The 21,709-nt window shown below is 42.6% G+C and overlaps 1 protein-coding gene across 11 annotated transcripts in view; it reads left to right on the top strand.

Moving 5' to 3' along the window:
- Nucleotides 1–21,709, top strand: part of ANKMY1 (ankyrin repeat and MYND domain containing 1) — a 301,516-nt gene that overhangs the window by 109,799 nt on the left and 170,008 nt on the right. For all 11 annotated transcript variants that reach the window (XM_063915687.1, XM_063915678.1, XM_063915679.1 and 8 more), the window contains one exon: nucleotides 4,758–4,929. In XM_063915687.1, the coding sequence (XP_063771757.1) occupies nucleotides 4,758–4,929 (172 nt within the window). The remainder of the gene's footprint in view (nucleotides 1–4,757; nucleotides 4,930–21,709) is intronic.

Genomic DNA, 21,709 nt, shown 5'->3' with positions numbered 1-21,709 from the left:
ATACACCCCTCCCCTGCGTATTAAACACAGCCTATCACCCTGGAAGTCATGTACGGGGCACCTTCATTCAGCCCAATGCCCCCTTCTGCAGTTCAGTGTTCTCCCTCCCGCCCCACCTCCCACCATCTGTGCAGTAAAGGAGTAATTAGCAGAAATTACTGCTCAAGGTCCTACATGCTGAGCGGAGGATAGAACACCCCCTACTGCCCGCGGAACATCAAAGCTGCCACTGATGACACCCCTCACCCCTACCGCTGGAGGATGGATAGGGGCCCCAGTGCATTGCTTTGCCCAGGGACCTACACTGCTGTAAAGACTGCCCTGCTTGCAGTCTTGCTCATGTGTTTCATCTATGCCGCCAATGTAAGGGAGATTTATATTGTAAAAATGAGATAGTTGTTCATGAAGTGCATAGTCTACTCAGCAATAAAGACATAGGGGTAAATTTACTAGGGTGGGATTTTTTTAAACTGGTGTTGTTGCCCATAGCAACCAATCAAATTCTATTATCTTCTAGAAGCAGCTAGATAAATGTTAAGTAGAATCTGATTGGTTGCTATAGGCAACATCACCAGTTCTAAAAAATACTCCCACCTTAGTAAATTTACCCCATAGATGTAAGTATGGAATTAACTGGGTCTGGTGGACATCAACACATAGACACAGACGCAATTTAGAATTTATAAAGTACACATTGGATCAAACTGCATGTGGACCTCCGTGCACTGTAAGACACCTGCCTCAATATATATGGACAGGTGTAAATAGGAACCTCTGCATTGGACGAGACTGGATATTGTTTTCTATGCTGGTTCAAACTTGCCATACTGTTAACCCAGCTAACGTAAAGTACTGTCACGTGGTTTAAGCAACATATCGGGGAATACCATCTCAGATCAGCTGATGGAACAAGAGACTTAAACGGTCAATTTTCTTGCTGTCCCTTTTTTACATTTGGTGATCTCTGTGGACTCCTTGGTGGGCACATCTGCCATCTGTAGATACGGGGAAGAAGTGTGCTGGCTCTGTGCCCAGCAGTGATCATTGTGCCAAAGAAAACTACCTGGCATATTACCATGCTGACACCAAACCACATGAGTGTCCATGCAGGGCCGGTTCTAGACCTTGTGGCGCCCACTGCGCGTCTAGATTCCCTTCGCGGAGAGGACCTTTTCAAACCCACCGCCGACGCCATCCTAGTTAGTAGCGGCTCTTGCCACGGCGCCCCGGGCAAAAGTACTGCTTGCCCGTGGCAAGAGCCGCTACTGTGTCCATGCAGCACAAAACCAAGTGCCTTCTCTAGAACCAGAAAAAAGAGAGACCCAGATAATACAAGTACTGATGAACAGTCATGGAAGCAAGCAGCTGACTATCTTGTTTCTACAATGACTAAATTATCTTTCATGCGTCCACAATACAGTGTCTCTACTCATTCCAGCTGTACCACACCCCCTGTAGCTGCAGTAGACACACACATTCTCACCATCACCAGCTACAGTAGAAGTTATCCCACCACCATATGTATCTCATATCTCATACATTGTACGCATAATTGTCTAGGGCCGTCTATACCTTCTGTTTCACATCATTGTATGCTATTTATTTGTATCTTGATCTCCTAAATGTATAGTGATGTGTATTATGTTGGACTCTATTAATAATGGATAATAATACAATAGTTCAAAAGAAGTGAGACATGTCCAAACTTCATATTTGGTGCAAAGTAAGTCGGTAAGTGTATTTTCTCTGCAGAAATTGTTATCCTACATGGAAATAATGTGTTCATTAAATTACTGTACTTGTCCTCAAGTGTTTAGAGAACACTGTAAAGTTGTTGGTGTACATTGTGACACCTATCTTTCCTTTTAAAGCTCCATTATACCTGGAGGACAGTGGACCCTTAATTAACAGTTGTCAAACCTAATACTGGTGGTGCACTGCTTATTTTTATTCTGTACCCTTTTTACGGTTACAAAAAATGCCCTTAAACTAACAGCTATCTAATGGGCAGAATAAGTACCCGTAACATCTGCTATTATACCTGTTCACGAATGTTGGTATTGAAATCCTCCCTTTACACTAGTGGTGCCTGGTTGTACAGGTTACAGCTGCTCGCACAATACATAGAGTATGTGACCAAATGACTATATACAGAATATGTGTACTGCAGCCTTTCTGTTACTTATTTTACTACAGGTTCTTTTGATATTTTGTGATTAGGTTTAGTGACAGCACAGTCACTTTAAGAAATTAAGATTATTCATATATTAGACAAAAATAAATCAATGTAGCACACTTGAATAATCCTTATATGTTGAAGTAGGTAATATGTCTTGCCTAGAGTGATAGTGCAATATATTAGTGATATAAAATAATTATCTAGAATGGCAAAATAAATTTCAGTTATGTTAATGCAGAACCAAGATACCCATAGAGGATTCCAAATACCTCTCCCACTGGTTGTCTTGGAAACATACCAGTCTTACAAGGATATGGCAGATTACTTTTATATTAACAAAATTCAGAAACCGACAATCTACTGAACGTAAGATGGGTACACACGGGAATGACAGTGCGATGTAATGCAATGTAGAGTTTCGCTGTCCATACTGTACAATCCGCCGTACAACAACGCAATATATCAAATGATGAATTGGGTGTATTTGAGGGTACACACTGTATAATGATCGTTGCAATACATCGCAGTTCACAGCATCATCCAATATATCGTATACTGTGTACCCAGCTTAGGAAAGGAATGCAGATTCTATAAAGAAATAAATTGTCTTGTTCAATAAAGACTCATGAAGGAGTTGTGGCAGAAGAAAATGGAAGCTCTCTTATACAGTACCAGTTGTAGACCGAATGGAGACCCCAGATGACTGTTGATTTACAAGTAGAAAAAATAAAAGGGATAGTGGAGTTTGGGGAAAACCATATGGAAATAATAAAGTAATAAATGGTGGCAGACATAAAGTTTGATAAAGCAAGAAGAACAGAAGAAGAGATACAGAGGATGAAGCTGGCTGAGAACATGGAAGAAAGAAAAGAGGCATAGGAAAGCACATGAAAATAAATAGATGGAGGTTCAATATGGCTAACAAAATGGATAAACAATTACGAATAAATAAGACACAAGTTTTATGAATCAGTTAAAAGAAGATTCAGTATATTAAGAACATTAGCATTTTATGAACCCGTTAAAAGTGTACATATGTAATTTATGGAGAGAGAGAGAGTGTATGTGCAGGGCCTGTTCTAGACCTTGTGGTGCCCAGGGCGAACTTTTCCTTTGGTACCCCCCCATTGAAAACAAGGACAGTGCTTACCGGAGGCACGCAACAAAAATATAGGGGTGTATTCACAGAATAGTACCAGTTCACATTACAACACACAGTAGTGTCCGTCAGTCACAATACACTACACAGTAGTGTTCGTCAGTCACATTACACCACACAGTAGTACTCCTTATACACATTATGCCATGTTAGAGCCCCTTACACACATTACCCCACAGTAGAGTAGAGGCCCTTCTACACATTACTCCAGGTAGAGCCCTTATACACATTGCACCAGGTAGAGCCCCTTACACACGTTACACATGTTACCCCAGGTAGAGCCCCTTACACACATTGCACCAGGTAGAGCCCCTTACACAGATTACAACATGCAGAGCACATTATACACATTACAAAAGATAGAGCCCCTTACACAATTTACCCCAGGTAGAGTCCTTACACACTTTGTGCCAGGTAGAGCCCCTTAAGTACATTGGGCGCACATTGCGCCAGGTAGAGCTCCTTACGCACATTGCACCAAGTAGAGCCCCTTATGCACATTGTGCCAGGTAGAGCCTCTTATACATGTTGCACCAGGTAGAACCCCTTATACATGTTGCACCAGATAGAGCTCCTCTAGAGAGAGATAGTGAGTGTGTGTGGTCACTCACCAGTCACCAGCCCTCTGTCATGGGTCCAGCCGCAGCAGCTTATCTCTCAACTATCCTATGGAGTATGCCAGCAGGTCACAGAGTATGCCCCACAGTGGCTTGGTCTGCGGCTGCGGCACTTCCCACGAGGCCATGCCCCCTAATTTAGAGCATCGGGAAACAGTCCCAGCACTGTGCAGGCAGCAGGCGGTCAGGGGGTGACTGCAGTGGTGCCCTGGGTGGCTGCCCACACCTAAAACCGCGCGCGTGTGTGTGTGCTGGCGTGCGTGCGTGTGTGCGTGTGTGTTGTTCCAAAACATTCTTCATCTGTATTGGTGAAAAAACGTTTTGAATCAAAGTTTCAAGGAGACTTTAAGCAAAGGCAAACTAATATGTATGTAAAAGTTTCCATACATTGACAAAACTTCAAATTGTTTAAGTTTATAAATCTTGATATGGGTGTAACCCAAAATTCAGACAATGTGCAGATGCAGCTTTTCTCATAGGCAGACAGGGCTTCTTTACATTGAAATCTAAATCAGGCCCTTTGTCTCATTTATATTCATTTGCAGGAGAGAAATAATTAGATAAACACAATTATAAAGTATAGCTGTTTAAACAGTCAACAACTACAGTATATAAGGCTTTATTGGAAATACAACAGCATGACTGACTGTGAGGTGTACGGGCCTCATGAATCTAAAGAAAAAACAAACCACTTTATTCAGAGCCAGGAGCCTTGATGACAGGAAATAGCGGTGCTCAGCCAGTAGGTAGAGAAACTCTGTAATGTCGAGTGTGCCTGGTAACATTAGTATCTCCCGTCTAGGAATGAAACCTTATACTCCACCATCAACCTACTTCTCCTGCGTGGTGCTGACCCCAATATGTGCAGCATCCCGATGCATGCTCTGTTCTTTACAACTAAAGCTGCTGATGTGAATACGGCGCAGCTACTGCTGGAGTGTGGAGCCAGGACGGATGTCCGCTTGTATACACAGGTAACTCCATCATACATCATCAAGGCTAGACTAACATATATATATATATATATATATATATATATATATATTTTATGCCATGTTCTTCAAATGTTTCTTACCACTGCAAAATGGTTACGGTAAACTGTAGAAAAGCTATAGTAAAAGTTCGTTTTCTTTAAATATGTTTTTATAACTTTGCGCTAACAAAAAACAGCACCATCCATTATTGCAGAGTAACACATTTTATTGTACAAAAAGAGCACCACTACAGTCACATATATATTGGATATCATTATGTCTGTGATCTTTGTGGAAAATAAAATAAATACAAGAAGAATCAAGTAGAAGATTTGAAGGTTTCACAATAAGGTGTTAAACAATATTGGGTCCCATAAAATGTAATTCATGTAAAGCAAAGGAATACATAAAACAAAAGCCAAGATAACCCCCCTTCTGCTGCCTTCCAAATGGGTTGTTTTATTTTGGTTTCCACTCTGCCTGCCAAATAATGTGTGAAATTGGTAAGTTTTTATTTTAATTGCTTTTTTCTATTCTTTTTGAAGTAATTTCATATGTTTTGAAGTTTTCTTTTCCTGTGAGGATTGATTTTTATTTTATTAAATCCATTAGATCTTGTTGCTTTATAGTTCTACACTCTTTTATTGTATTTATGATATAGACTGTTTAATTGACTTCATTTGCAAAGGCCAACTTGCTTGTTTTCCTTTTATTTTTGGTACTTACGGTCAACAAATTTAACTTTAAATATAAAATACTAAAATATATTTATTAGATTTGTTAGTTTAGGTATTGTTCTCTAGTGGTTCCTAAACTTTTTTGAATCACGGCACCCTAGAGTATCATTTGTTTCCTGGTACCCCTACGCCAAAAGTGTATTTTTAGGAAATTCTGAAAAAATTAAGTAAGTTGTGTTGTACAGTATGCCATCCTTAGGGTCAGTTAAGGGACAAGATTCACTTCTATTTGTCCACATATTTTATGATGGGAAGCCACAAGCACTGGTTTTGCCTATTATATTGACAAATAATTTGATTGGTCCTGGACTACCAACCAAGGGCACCCCTGCAAGTGCCCAGAGGCACTCCAGGGTGCCATGGCACCCAGTTTACTGCGATAGATGTATCGGTATATATTTCATGGTATATGAATGATTGGTTGATGGTCAAAAAGTTGGCAGTCAATAGGTCGATACCAAATGGTCAAAAGGTTCGACAGGTTCAAATGGTCAACACAACATATAATCGACCTGAGTTTTTTTGGAATTGTTTTTTAACTTTCCCATACTTTATCATACACTTGGACTACAATTGGGAACCATCCAAGTGGACTACAATTGGGAATGAGCACAGCAAGCCATGCGAGGGGACGCAATACACTATTGGAGTTCCATGTGCTGGAAACTAAAATTTGACACAAAAAAACATGCAAAACTCATGTCAAACATTTCCGTTTCAACCTCTTAATTGTGTCGACCATTTGTTGTCGACATTTTTGCTGTCCACCGGTTGCACAATAACCACATTATGTAACCCCTAGGTGTCACCGTGTCATTGATATTAATGCAGATATATATATAATATATTGTAACAGGGTCAGGGGAACGGGGATAACAGGGTGAGGTGGGGGGTAGATGGCAGGATACAGCAGCTGAAAGATCACACAGGTCCATTGGTATGTGCAGCTTGCTCCACCCAGTTTTGTTGTGCAAAAAAATAGAAATAATCAGCAAAATAAATACTTAGACTTTTGGTGCACACTAAACACAGAATAATTCCTAACTCACTAAAAACACAATACAAGAAGTTTATACCAGGCACAGCTCACTAGATTTCACAAGAAGATTTCTCTCACAGAGGGGCTAATTCATACCTGGTCGCAAGCAGGTGATTTTTGCACTGCTGCGACCAGGTAATTGCCGCCTACAGGGAGAGGGGGTATTAGCTGTGCAGGGGTGCGAACGGATGTGCAGCGAGCTACACAAACAAAAGTTTGTGCAGTCTTTGCATAGCCCAAGACTTACTATTCCCGTGCGATGATCGTGGCCAGTGCGGACATCAGAAACCCTCCTTCCAAACGGCTGAACATGCCTGCGTTCTCCCTGACACTCCCTGGAAACGGCCTCTTCCTGTCAATCTTCTTACGATCGCCGGCGCGATCGCTTTCTTTGCAAAAACCGTCACTGTCCAGCGATCCCTGGTGGGCGACGCGCCTGCGCATTGCAGTGCATACGCATGCACAGTTCAGACCCGATCGCAGCACTGCAAAAAACAGCTAGCATGCAATCGGGTCTGAATTAGGCCCAGAGACTCCATAGTCTCTTCTTTTCCCCAAGCAATGTGAAAGAAATGATCAGGCTGACGGCCTTTCTAACACATCCATACAGCTGAGAGCCCTAATGTGGCCAAAAGCCCAAAGATCTGAACTGGGCCTAATGGATGGAGAACTCGCCCTCTCTTCTCACTCCAACTCCAGGATCCTAATCCGGTTCTTACCAAAAGCCAAAAACTCTCAGCAAAACTAACACAATATTCCTGTTATTGGAGGATTTAATACTGGAGGGTTTTATTTATTTATTTATTTATTAACAGTTTCTTATATAGCGCAGCATATTCCGTTGCGCTTTACAATTAGAACAACAGTAATATGACAAAACTGGGTAAAAATATACAGACATAGTGATAGGAAGGCCCTGCTCGCAAGCTTACAATCTATAGGGAAATAGGTGTTGATACACAAGGATAGATGTTTTAACCCTCCAGTATTGACATCAAATTTTGTGACACCAACGCTGACACTGGGTCTGTGAGACCCATTTGGATTTCTGCATTGTTTTAGGAACCCTATGAATATTGATCAGGAATGAAAATACAAACCCATTGTTAATCTCCAACTATTAATTGTTTTATTAATTCAACCAGAAAACATTATTATTATATATTTCCTGTATTTATTAAGCATTCCTCACACATGCATGCACATGCACTTTACATGTTTTATATGTTGTCCATGTTTGAGTGTAATAAAATTTGTCTTTTTTTATCCATTTGATTTGGAGATATTTGGGAAGAATAAGGATCCCTTAAAGGTTATAGACTCCTAATCTTTTAAACCATATTCACATTCTATGGACTGTGCGCCAGTGTTTTTCATGAATATTTTGTTTAATAACGTGAATTAGGGGGCGTGGTTTGGCGGGCCAGGGAGGAAGTCGTGCGTTTGCAGAGCTCCCACTGCACTAGGTCTGAAATAGAGCAGTTTTATATTATCTCTGGGCTTGCTCACTGTGCCCTTGCTGCGCCTGCCTGTTCTGAGGTGCTGACCGAGCGGCCTGCAACTCGGGGCCATTCCCTGCCCTCCCTGCGGACCCTGGCCTACTTGCTTCTCTAAAGCCAGGACCTAGATTCTGTGCTGTGGCCGGGACGGGCTTCTGGGGGCCGCGGACCGAAAGTGGAGACCCGGCGGCCGGCCCGGCTCCTGACCCCTGGCCACGGGAAGGGGGTGTCCAGAGGTGCTGTGGGTAGCTGTAGTCCCCTGGAGTTGCTCTCCTATTGGCAGCAGCTACTCCCGGTGGCCATATTGGAGGAGGAATCCCTGCTAGCTGCCACAGTGAGAGACCCTGCTTGGAGCCAAGTGCAGAGTTGGATGAGGTGGCTGAGTGGCTTGTGGCATCTGTGTGCTGTCCCCACGACTCCTGTTGCCTCTCAATATATTTTCTCGGCTGCTGCCCATGTAGGAGATTATTCTCACCTGCACCTGCACCATTTCTACATTACATCTATTCACCCTGTTCTCATCCTGCTCTGTAAAATTTATAACAGATAGCCGGAGAGAAAAGGATGAGCCTGGCTCTCCCTCTTGCGGTATGCACATCTGATACAAGTCCTGACTGACCCGACACGATGCGACTTTCTGCAACAACAGAGCCCATCTCTTTACTACATGGCGACTGAGCTTTAAACTACAATGGTCTAGCCGGGCCACGCTGAGGGGAACACGTGATATGTCGCTAGTGTGTCGATATTCAGCTCGAAGATAATTCCTTCTGACTACGCTTCAAATCGTGCCTCATGCCGAGACGACGTTCCTCCAAGAAGTTGACAAATACTTCAGCCAACTCATACCAGGCCACAGCTTTTCGTACACTATTTAAACCACCAGTGTCTGATTCTACCTCGTCAACCCCCTTGTCGCCCTCTTTACCCTCGAGTGTCATGGAAGACAACACGGCTGCGGGGCCCCCTGCTCTCATTCCACCATCTAAGCCTACAGTAGAATACTCAGATTTATCTGCCATTCTCTCCAAATTGCGGTCCCTTCCCACCCACCAAGATCTGCAACAGGACCTCCAGTCCATGGAACAACGGATACAGGATTCCATTCAAGCCCGTATCTCTTCCATTCAGTCTGATGTCGCCCATGTCACAGACAAAGTGGTAACATTGGAAGATTGTTCCGAGAAGACGGATTCTAAGGTATCTGATCTCCATGATCTCATCTCTCGCCAATCACGGACTCTGATAGCCATGGGCCGCAGGCTTGCTGATATTGACAACGGGGGGTGCAAGAATAATCTGCGAATACGGGGACTGCCCGAGGACGTTGCTCCCCAAAACATTGAATCTGCTCTGACCAAAATATTCAATGAACTTTTAGGTGTGGACTCCTACTACCAGATGGTGTTTGACAGGGCACATCGGGCCTTGCGTCCTAGAAGGGCCCCACTGGGCAGGCCACGCGACGTTATCTGCAGACTCCACTATTTTCAGGGAAAGGAGGAGATTCTTAAAGCAGCCAGACGTGCTCCGAACATTGCTTTTGATGGTCATAGGATACAAATTTTTCCGGACCTCTCGTGGTCTACCCTGCAACAGAGGCGTTTTCTCCGCCCCCTCACAGACGAACTCAAAAAACGAAACATCAAATTTCGCTGGGGATTCCCCTTATCCATTCAGGTGACCTACAAAGGGGCCCTTCTTGTCTTACAGGAACTTGAAGATGTTAAGGACTTCTGTTCTACTTTGGACATCCCTGCCCCAGTTCTTCCTAATTGGCTAGACCCGTTTGAACTTTCAATGTCACCTCCACCTCATATGGAACAGTGGCAGAGAGTCCGTAACACTAGGAGGCGACGATGAGCTGGCACATCCGAGGTGTCTGAGGCCATCACGGCTGCCACAGTTGACGCTGATAACACGGCATGACAATTGCGGGCTGGAATCCAAGTTAGAATCTCCATGGACACGTGAATATTTGACATATTTAGTATGTTTTTGATATGTTGGGTTTTTTAGTTGTTGTGTCCTTCAACTGATGGTCAAATAGTCCACTGTCTGCGATTGTTTAGGTAATTGATTGCCTCTCGTGGCTGCTCAAACACTGCCACTTCCTATCAGGTCATGTTCTTTGGGGGGGGTTTTGTTTTTGGTTGTAGGAATGTGTCACTTCTATGCAAGATTTATATTGCCTATAATGCCATTTTGCCTTTGGCTTTCAGTACTCTACTTCATTTCGTAGTCTTTTGATCCAGTTTTTTTTTTTCTTCCTTCGAGCTGTTCTATTTGCTGAATACTTTTGTTTTATATTTCAATGCCGTATAATGGGGATGTATCCCGTGATAAAGCCTAATGTTTATCTTACTTAAAACCCTCTAAAAGGTGAAAGAACACAGTACGCTATTGGCGTATGGTATACCGTAAGGGTACGCACGTTGCGTAACAATCGCTTAGCCCTAGTCGAGACGCTCTAGCGTCACGTTCGCTTACGGCCAAGAGATCACAGGCAGGCACGCTATAGGCTGCCGACTAACGTAATGATATGCTACGAGCGTAGCGGACGCTTGGGACCATGAGGAGATCACAAGCGGCGCTAATGCTCACAATGTTAAACCTTTATAACTATACCATAAACAATGTACTTGTACTGTAAACCCTTGTGCAGTGATAAGGTGAAAATGCAACACAGTGTAAGCTGGTTTACACTAAAGCTGTTTGAGCGATAGAGATGCTCCTATTACCCACTGCAATATAATGAACACACACACAATACCGGTCTAAGGGTCTAACGCCTTTTAAGAAAATGAATGAACGTTCAAAAAGAATAATACAATACAAGTCATACACTACCAATATAACATAGACTACCTAACCAGATAACTACACATGAAATACAATAGCAGTACAATAACACTTAAGAGAAAGAGAGAGAAAGAGGAGAAGAGAGAGAGAGAGAGAGATATGGCTCACAATAACAATAAAGACAATATGATTGCGGAGAAAACTTACGCTCAAGGGAAACAATTGCATGCGCCTCTGGATATCCAGCTCCCGATTATCAGCAATGAGAACCGTTGAAGAGAATAGAGAGCTGGATCAGGTCGGCTTGTCCTTTTATACCCTACACATAATACAGTACAATGGTCCCTATATTCTTATTGTTCATTGGACACAGGAATTCGTCTTCGCATTATAACAAAAGGTCATAGGTTGATTCATACAGGTGGGCTGTGACTATTTCCAACTGCTCAGGTGGGTGGGAAACTAGGTTTCCCGCCGCATGGATAATAAAGTGCAAATAATAGTAAATGTCCATAAACTTCTTATGTCCATAACTATTCGCTCGAGCGAGTAATCCGCTTCAAACCAACACCGGAATATTGCTAATTTAATACTCTTCCGATGGATACTAAACACCACTGTATAACCCTTGTCTGACCCTTCGTATCAAACAAAGAGGGATCTCTTTGTCTATGAACATGCTACATTAACTAAACTTTCAGATTCTATCAAAGGGACCATAATCTACAAAATACATTATATGGTGAAAATATGTAACGATTGAGTCGCACGCTAGGCGCACATAAACTCTACCGTAAATGCGCATACCGTGCGCCTGCGGGTGCACATAACAGCGAGTATGTGCACGCACGGGAGAGCGTACGCATGCGCAGCGGGGACACATATGAGGTGCAAATATGGCAGTGTGCATCATGATATTTTTCTGACTTTGACAGTCCACCCTTTGGCAGTCAACAATAACTGCCACTTTCTAAAACATTTCAAAAAGAGAAAAATATATGTCATGTATAATACATTTCTATGATTGGGTAGGGGAGGAGAGGAGAAGGTAGGAAAAGGGTATGACCTAGTGAGATAGCAGAAGCATGTGTGTATGAATCCATTTTTTGGGGGGTCATGTATCATCGTGCCGTACGTGTTTTAAATCAAGCTTCGAGGTATTGCGAAGTATACATTTGAATTCCTTCTTATCCCGTGGTACGGGTCTGTGGATGGGCTGTCAAACTTTACCGAGCTCTCTTCGGCTTTTGGTTGCAACAAAATGGGGGAGCACATTTTAGTTGATGATACATGAATGGGGGAATATGTGAATGCTGATATCTGTGCCGGTATTCCCTATCGACTATGTGTGTCTTTACCTGAAGGTTGTAGAGATGAAGATAAGAAACAATTATGGTAAATGCAGTGGTATTCTATGTGAGGTTAATATGCATTTGTTGATTGAAGTCTTGTCTGGTGTCTGTTGACTGCAGTCTTCTTTGGGCTTTTGTCAAAAGTGCGAGCAAAAGCTTTGTCAATGTCCATAGACTTACAAAAAGTGTTGGGCTAGCGTAGATTTTAACGTTACTAGGGATAAGGGGGTCTATGGCATAGTTCATCAGTTGTCTGTGTACAAGGTTGTCAAAACTTCTTCTTTAGTCCATCTGTTGTCTGTATACCCGGTCATCAAATTCCTCTTCCATGCGGGTCTTTTTACCTTGGAGAAAAACGAGAAACAGGTGAAAGAAACGGACCGTGGAATCACATTTTCATCACAACATTGTCTCTATCGTTGGGTCATAAATCACATCAGTCGTTGTTATTACAGTATCTTCACTCCTTAAACTCATCACTCGGGCGCTACGTTTACACTTTGTTAAAGCCTGAACGCATCTAAATATCAGACCAATCGATATGATGACACCCAGAACACACAAAAGGAATTTCCCTACATCCATGATAATACCTTGGGTCCATTCTCCTAAACCAGAGAACCAATTTCGCGGGTTCAACCATGACACCCAACTGGTCAGCTCATTACCCACAGCGGCAAGGGTGAGATTGTGTTTCCTTCGGAACTCCCATTTTAATTGGAGAATGTCGTCCATCTTTTGGTCTATGACCTCGACCGGGTCCTCGGTGCTATTCGTAATATAAGTGCAGCATTTTATTCCATACTGAGTTGCCAGGGTGACACAATATCCGCCCGTCACAGCTGTGAGATAATTGAGAATCATCCTATGCTGAACCAGTTCTGTTTTATAAGCTTGGAGCTCCCTTCCGGTATATCTAAAAGTGTCGTCATACATTTCAGTGATGTTGTCTAATAAATTTGCAAGCGCAGATATGTATTTATAATTTATCACTCCTCTGGCGGTACGAGTGATATCTAACGCGATTAGGAATTGAATCCCGGTGGATTCACTGATCAGGTCAGAGGCCGGATGCTCTGTTCTCTCTATCAGGTGCCGTTTAACGATGTGCTCGTAATGAGTGTGAGTATAAGGAGCTTGGGCACTGCGGTGAATATCTTTCATTTTAGTATGTGATACAGTCATTACCTCAGGCAGTACTTTTCCAATATAAAACAACCCTTCTGAGTTTGGGGCAAGCCACTTATACGCCTTCCTCCCGCATATGAAATATGCATCATCGGGGAGAACATATGGGACGGAGTAGGACATAACCATATTACACATTTTCCATATGAAATTTCCTAACCCTAACTCTCCCATCTGTTTGCTACACTTATAAGTTTGTATGATATGTGCACAGTATCCTGGTGATACCTCTCCAACTCTCATGATCCTATTTCCTAGGGTGTACCTATATCGGAAATATTTTCCACTACCGGCTATGTGTCGTATAAGTTCTGTATCTGTTGGCATTCTATCGGCTCTGTATGAAAAGGTCATGGTTTGGTTATTCCATGACACTTCCCAATTTCCCGGCTTTCGGGGATTGGAAATGTTAAAACATACTAGGGATCTATCCACATGATATTGGTGGAGCTTCAAACTAGGAGGACTGGAGATATTAAACCTCCTGTCCACCGGTCTCCCACCACTTAGCTCAAGTACCTCCCCTATAGTTAACGGGAAGGGCACTAATCCTGATTTGCTATGGCCTTGAGGTACTTGAGAGCATACCCAACAATCTGTCTGATTTAACACTTTACCCACTAAGGTGTGATAGTCACTCAATGGATGCCGGTCCATGTGGATATTAAAACTGGACTGACATTTCTTGATGCACCCATCCTCAACTAGGTTATCACAATGCCTACAGATGCAATTTTCTTCAGCTAACAATCCTTCACAATTTCTACAAATAACATGGCTGCTAGATCGTTTTCCGGTAATTGTGTTGTTATTGGAAATTTACACCTCTGTCTCAGTCATCAGAAACCCATTCCGGATCCTTTCTCGACCTCACTGGTACTCTCACCGAAACAGACTGCTCTGGTCAACATCATGGTCAACAGGAAAATCCATATCACAGTCTCTTGGGGCAAGTCCATCTTACAGGAGGAGAAAAGGAGAAATTTGTAATGGGGGTACAGAAAAACAGTTTAAGGGGGGAAGAAACTTGTTACGATAATTAGTTCTCTAGTCTTGTTGTTCTTCTTGTTCTGCTGTCATCTCAAAGGTGCTGTCTCTCAGTCTTCCAACCGAACACTCTGGTGATACAATATTTCTTCCAAACCAGCGATCTTTCTGTAAGGAGCAAAAATCTTGCATTACCATTTGTCTAACTGATGTGTGACATACCATCTTTAAAATATGAAAACATGAGAAAGAAGAGAGAGAAAAAAAAAAAACAACGAGAGAGAGAGAACCGTTCATATCACATATATCAACAATAAACAACAACAGAAAAAAAAAAATTTCAAACATTTTAAAACATTGTTCATCAGGCTGTCATATCTACATGTCCAATGGTATCCTTGCGCAGTCCCTCCCACCAGCACCTCCATACTCCACCCTTTGTATCTGGCCAGGATACATTGATGTGGGTAGGTCATGCTGGGGTTTGGTAGACTTCTGCAAAGACCAAGTAGCTATGCAATGTTTGAGTCCTGCCGATAACCGTCAGAGATGGGGAAAAAGAAAACATTTCACAGGTACATTACAAATTTTACCCGGTCATTCCTGTGTCCTCAAGGAATGACCTCCCAATTTGTTAACCGTTACCTCAGGCTTACCATCAGTCCTAATGATCACCTTTCCTGATTGCATGTTACAGGTGCGGCCCAAACTCCTTCCTATGTGATCCCTGATTACAATTTGGTGTGTCATATTCATGTCTAGGGGGTCTGACTTTATGTGGGCTGTTACAGTTACTGGCATAATGCCCTTCTCTTTTACAAAGATAACAAACCCTGGGTTTCCTCCAAGTGTCAATGACCTGAGGTCTTGGTTGATTTGATGCCTCCTCAAACGCTCTGATGCTCATCACCATCAACCGTTTTCCCTGTACTTCCCTGCTTCCTTGGATATCATGGTTATGTTGTTGTCTAGGGGGTTGATATGATTTTTGTATTTTTCTTGATCTACAATCTTTTGCAAAGTGTCCCTCTTTATGACAATTGTAACAGACTTCCACATTTGAATTTCTCGCAGTGGTGTGGGGCTTATGCTGGAGTGGTCTTGTGGTTAGGGCCTGTATACTTGCGGCCATTAACTTATCACTTTGTGACTCCCTGTGTCTGGTGATATTTCGATCATGATCAATAGCGGCCTCTCTTAATGCGGCCACCGAGATATTTCTCCAGTTTGGGTTGGTGGTCTGTACCCTTGTTCTCAATACCTCCTTTAAACCATTCATTAATACCTTAACCGCTATTTCTCTATGCTGTGCGCATGTTTTGATGTCTGTGATCCCAGTGTTCCTAGCCATTACTTGCAGTGCTCGATTTAAATAATTGGAAATACTTTCCCCTTCGTTTTGTCTTATGGAGAAAATTTCATTCCACTTGACAACGGCAGGGAAATATACTTCCAACTGTCGGTTAATCTGCTTAATACATTCCTGACTGTGTTCCTCCGTTTGAGGTACTTCTGTGTCTAATTGACAATCAGTAATAAATTTCGCAGAGTCAACACCGGAGGGCAAACATGCCCTCAGCACTGTCCGCCAATCTTTGTTGGTGGGTTCTGTTGAGTTTCCTAGTTCTTTAATGAACCTTTGACATGCGACTAGATTTTTCCTAGGATCAGGAAATTCAGACATAATTGATCTCAATTCGGTCCGGGACCAGGGACAGCGCATTGCACTGTCCCCGACGGGAATGATTCCCTGATCGTCAGTCTTCCCATTGGGGACTGTGATCACCCTGACAGGATCAAACTCAACTACATCATCTTGTGTTGGTCTTACAATATGGGGTACATTTGTTTGTGCGTGACATAAAACATTGTACGTACCTGTGGACACGACCTCACTTGACCCTCCGTTAGGGGGTTTGATTATTGCCTTTACCGATTTGGTCGTGTCCACCTGGATGTCTTGTGTGATGGCTGCTGGAAGAGGTGCCGCCATCGTGCTGGGCTCACTTTCTGGCTTGTAATCCTGAGGGAAGTTTGACATGGGGTGCGACTTGCACAGGTTAACATTTGTAATTTTTACACTTTCATTTTCATAAACATTATTACATTTGTTACTTTCATCCTTAATACAGTTACTAAGTGCATTTTTATCGTACAACATTGTGCCTTTCTCCGCAACCATAATCCTCTCCATTGCCATGTCTCTCTTCCCAAGATGAGAATCAGATATGTAAGTTAAGTTTCGTTGTATTTCACTTTCCTTTTGCCATAACTTTAAACAATCAAAATGTTTGATCCGTCTCTTTGCTGATTTAATGAGACATATCCTTCTCCTTAGATTTAGTAACACATCTGGGCTAAAGCTGCCTACTCTTGGGAACTTCTCCCCGTCATGTACAGTCATTCTTTCCCATTCATCACATAAAACTTCTGTGTGTGAACCGTATTTTTCACACATTACATACCTTGCCGACCCGATTGGTCGGTTCACTAAATCAACCCGAACCGAGGTTGATCGCCCCCTACCTGAACAACTGGCCCCCATAACTTGCAGGTGTTGCTTTCACTACCTCTGACCTTCAAATCAGGGTCTTCAGCGAACCCTTACAAAAACCAAGATGTCCGGGGCAGGCCGGCGGCGAAGTTTACCGAGTACTCCACTCACTCCTCACCCACGTTGGCCAGTACTGCAATGACTGTATCCAGAGCTGTTGTACCCAACCTAGGGCCCTTATGAACCTTTACTTACTGGGGCGTGTTGGCCCTACCAGTCCCCACCAAGTATCGGTTGTTGGATAGTTCCTGAGTGACCAGCGAACCTCCCTTAAAATAAAAAAAAATTCACAAATCACGTTAAAATGTACAAATAGCGTTTATGACCCTTCTAGCGTACGCAAATGGTACTGGGTCAAATTACTAACTAATGCACACAATTACGTGCGGTACAATCGTTCTGCACATAAGCAACTAATCTTATGTGCGGAGCGACCAGTGGAATCGAAAATTACGGCTGCGAATTCCTTCAGCCTGAGCTTTATGGCCTATATGGGTTCCGCACCAACCCTTTCTGGTGTTGGGCTACTTGTCTCTATTTATAGCGGACTTCCTTGTCTGCTGTACCTGGACCTCCTGGTCTGTTCTGGACCTCCTGGTCTGTGCTACAGTATGACCTCCTGGTCTGCTATACTCTAATGCTCTTTGTATATTTAACAAGGGATGCCTCCCTAGCCACCGTGCATGTCACTTACACGTATGTAATTCACGAGAACTCGATGATTTCTGTGGTTCAATCCCAAAAAAATTGTAGAAACTTATATATATAAACACTCACTCACCACATGTACACTTTACTTTTGTTTCTATTTCTATTTCTGCGCAGAAATTTCTTTCCTTTAGACCAGATGAGTCGTAAATTAGAGAAGGATCTATTAGTTTAAATTTCGGACACTAAAATTGACTTGCGCTATTAATCGCGTTGCCACCTTTTCGCCTGTTTAAAATAACACTTATCGTGTGATTTGTTACGTGGGCGTACCCGGACACTCCGTTGCGTAATATACGCTGCGTGCGTCGGCCTTTGGGTTGCGTACGCGAGTCTCAGCCTTTTGTTAGAGACACGTGTACGAAAGGCAGATATCCACCGTAACCCAATTAACACGTTTATCAATGTAGGTGATCCTCGATCATCTACCGAGCACCACACAAGTCTCTCCTTGTATCTTAGGCAAAGCTGTGTGCGTGTTTTACAAATTACCCCTTAAATGTATTACCTTTACTCTTTAACTACTGATAGCAACAAATCTTTCTTAGCCCGTTAACAATTGTGAAATGGCAAACAGGAGAGTGATATGAAAATACACGAATGGAAAGAAATGCAGATATATGCGTGCGTGCGTACGCAAGACAGAAATAAACAGTTTTAAAAGACACTAGCGTATTGTTCTTACCTCCGGTTCCGGATTCCTTCAGCACCCTTTACTAAGCGAAGCAGACGCTTATCCAGACAGCACTACGAGGAATATGACCTCCCACCCTTTGCTGATGGATAATGTCTGCTGAAATTACCTAGTACAGATATGTGAAGGACGGGCGAGCCGCCAATTGATAAAGCCTAATATTTATCTTACTTAAAACCCTCTAAAAGGTGAAAGAACACAGTACGCTATTGGCGTATGGTATACCGTAAGGGTACGCACGTTGCGTAACAATCGCTTAGCCGTAGTCGAGACGCTCTAGCGTCACGTTCGCTTACGGCCAAGAGATCACAGGCAGGCACGCTATAGGCTGCCGACTAACGTAATGATATGCTACGAGCGTAGCGGACGCTTGGGACCATGAGGAGATCACAAGCGGCGCTAATGCTCACAATGTTAAACCTTTATAACTATACCATAAACAATGTACTTATACTGTAAACCCTTGTGCAGTGATAAGGTGAAAATGCAACACAGTGTAAGCTGGTTTACACTAAAGCTGTTTGAGCGATAGAGACGCTCCTATTACCCACTGCAATATAATGAACACACACACAATACCGGTCTAAGGGTCTAACGCCTTTTAAGGAAATGAATGAACATTCAAAAAGAATAATACAATACAAGTCATACACTACCAATATAACATAGACTACCTAACCAGATAACTACACATGAAATACAATAGCAGTACAATAACACTTAAGAGAAAGAGAGAGAAAGAGGAGAAGAGAGAGAGAGAGAGATATGGCTCACAATAACAATAAAGACAATATGATTGCGGAGAAAACTTACGCTCAAGGGAAACAATCGCATGCACCTCTGGATATCCAGCTCCCGATTATCAGCAATGAGAACCGTTGAAGAGAATAGAGAGCTGGATCAGGTCGGCTTGTCCTTTTATACCCTACACATAATACAGTACAATGGTCCCTATATTCTTATTGTTCATTGGACACAGGAATTCGTCTTCGCATTATAACAAAAGGTCATAGGTTGATTCATACAGGTGGGCTGTGACTATTTCCAACTGCTCAGGTGGGTGGAAATAAAGTGCAAATAATAGTAAATGTCCATAAACTTCTTATGTCCATAACTATTCGCACGAGCGAGTAATCCGCTTCAAACAAACACCAGAATATTGCTAATTTAATTCTCTTCCGATGGATACTAAACACCACTGTATAACCCTTGTCTGACCCTTCGTATCAAACAAAGAGGGATCTCTTTGTCTATGAACATGCTACATTAACTAAACTTTCAGATTCTATCAAAGGGACCATAATCTACAAAATACATTATATGGTGAAAATATGTAACGATTGAGTCGCACGCTAGGCGCACATAAACTCTACCGTAAATGCGCATACCGTGCGCCTGCGGGTGCACATAACAGCGAGTATGTGCACGCACGGGAGAGCGTACGCATGCGCAGCGGGGACACATATGAGGTGCAAATATGGCAGTGTGCATCATGATATTTTTCTGACTTTGACACCCGGTTCCCCTCTGACCCCCCTTGCTCTGCTGTATATTTGTAGATCATGGGCCATATATGGTTTCCCATGACTAATGATGCAGAGTATTGCTGTTCTACTAACAGTAATTTTCTTTGTTTCTCATTGTCTACGTCTTTTCCCCCTGTCTTTCCTCTTGTGTTTTCCTTTCTCCCCTCCCCCAATTGGATGTGGTGTTATGGGTGGTTATCCTCTTAGCAAGGTAAAAAAGATGCCACGGTGTTGTGGCAGCATTGGGATTCCCTGGTAACCTGCCAATATGGCTAGCTTGAAGTTAATATTGTTTAATGTGAAGGGCCTTAACATCTCTGAGAAGAGATCCCGCCTTCTTCACTCCCTACATGTCGACAAAGTGGACGTGGTGTTCCTCCAGGAGACACACTTTAAAAGGGGTGCCTCTCCAAAGCTACACTCACGTCATTTTCTACAGGGATTTTATAGTGATTTCTCGGGAGCTAAAGCTAAGGGAGTTGCAATCTTATTTGCCAAACACATTAGATTGAGTGATATATCGGAGATTCCTATTGGGGATGGGAGGGGCCTGCTGGTGAAGGCTACTATTGCCAACCAAATTTTTACATTAGTTAACTTTTATCTCCCCAATCAGGGTCAGCTCCGTTTTTTGAGGGAGGCTTTGGAATTGATAGAGAAAAATTTGGAAGGGGTGTTGGTGGTAGGAGGAGACCTTAATCGGGCATTGGAGCCTCCTATAGATACCTCAACCGGTGCGCCCAGATCTTCTTTAAAGGATATCAAATGCTTTAAATCAATTTTGCATGACTTACAACTAATAGATACCTGGCGTCTGCTCCACCCTAAAGATAGAGACTGTTATGAGCCACGGCTGTGGCTCATTCCTGTTTTGCATTTATGGTTATGTATTTTATGTTATATTTCTGTTCATGTTCCCCGTGGGTGTCATGGGGTGTTCGGAGTTCACCCTTAAGGAAAGGGTACTGTTATGAACCACAGGTAGTGGTTCATTCCTATTTTATGTTTATAGTTGTTTTGCAGGCCAGGTTTTCCCGTTGCTCTGGTTTAAGAATATTCTTGTTTGCTGCCAGTGGTGAGTCTGTGTAATTGCAGCTTGTTCCCATGTGTTCAGCCTCACCTGTCTGTTGATTGCACCTGGGAAATATAGTTTTAAGAGGTTATAGGGTGCGCAATAAGATCCAGAAATCAGCTCAGTGATAATATAAATTAAGTTTCACCTACTTCACAGAATTTTCACAATTTTTACACAGGTAATATATTTTACTTTAGCGCTCTCCGGATTTAACACGCCACTTATATATACAAAAATTCTTCAAGAGGCCACAACCTGTATAATATGTGTCTCTAATGGCATATACCAATTAGAGTACACACAGAGGAAGACAAAAGGCACACAATAGTGTAGAGTCTTTTTATCAAGAGGTGGTGATTCTTATTTCAAATACATCACACTCACAAGGTTCCACAAGGTCTTAGGCATATCGTGATTTCTTTATATCAGACGGTCTGTCCAATTCCACAAGATCAAAGAAAGGGGGGGGGGGGGGGGGGACCATTTCTTCTAAAGATTCAATATCCTGCCACTCCAGGTACCATATAACAGAGAAAAAAGCAAATAGTGCAGCAAGCCCTTACACAAACGGGTATTTATTTAAAAAAAAAAAGTGCACTCACATGTTATACAAATAAAA

This window comes from Pseudophryne corroboree, chromosome 4, assembly GCF_028390025.1.
Source record: "Pseudophryne corroboree isolate aPseCor3 chromosome 4, aPseCor3.hap2, whole genome shotgun sequence".
In the NCBI taxonomy this organism is placed as follows: domain Eukaryota; kingdom Metazoa; phylum Chordata; class Amphibia; order Anura; family Myobatrachidae; genus Pseudophryne; species Pseudophryne corroboree.
This window is presented reverse-complemented; position numbering and strand designations above follow the sequence as displayed.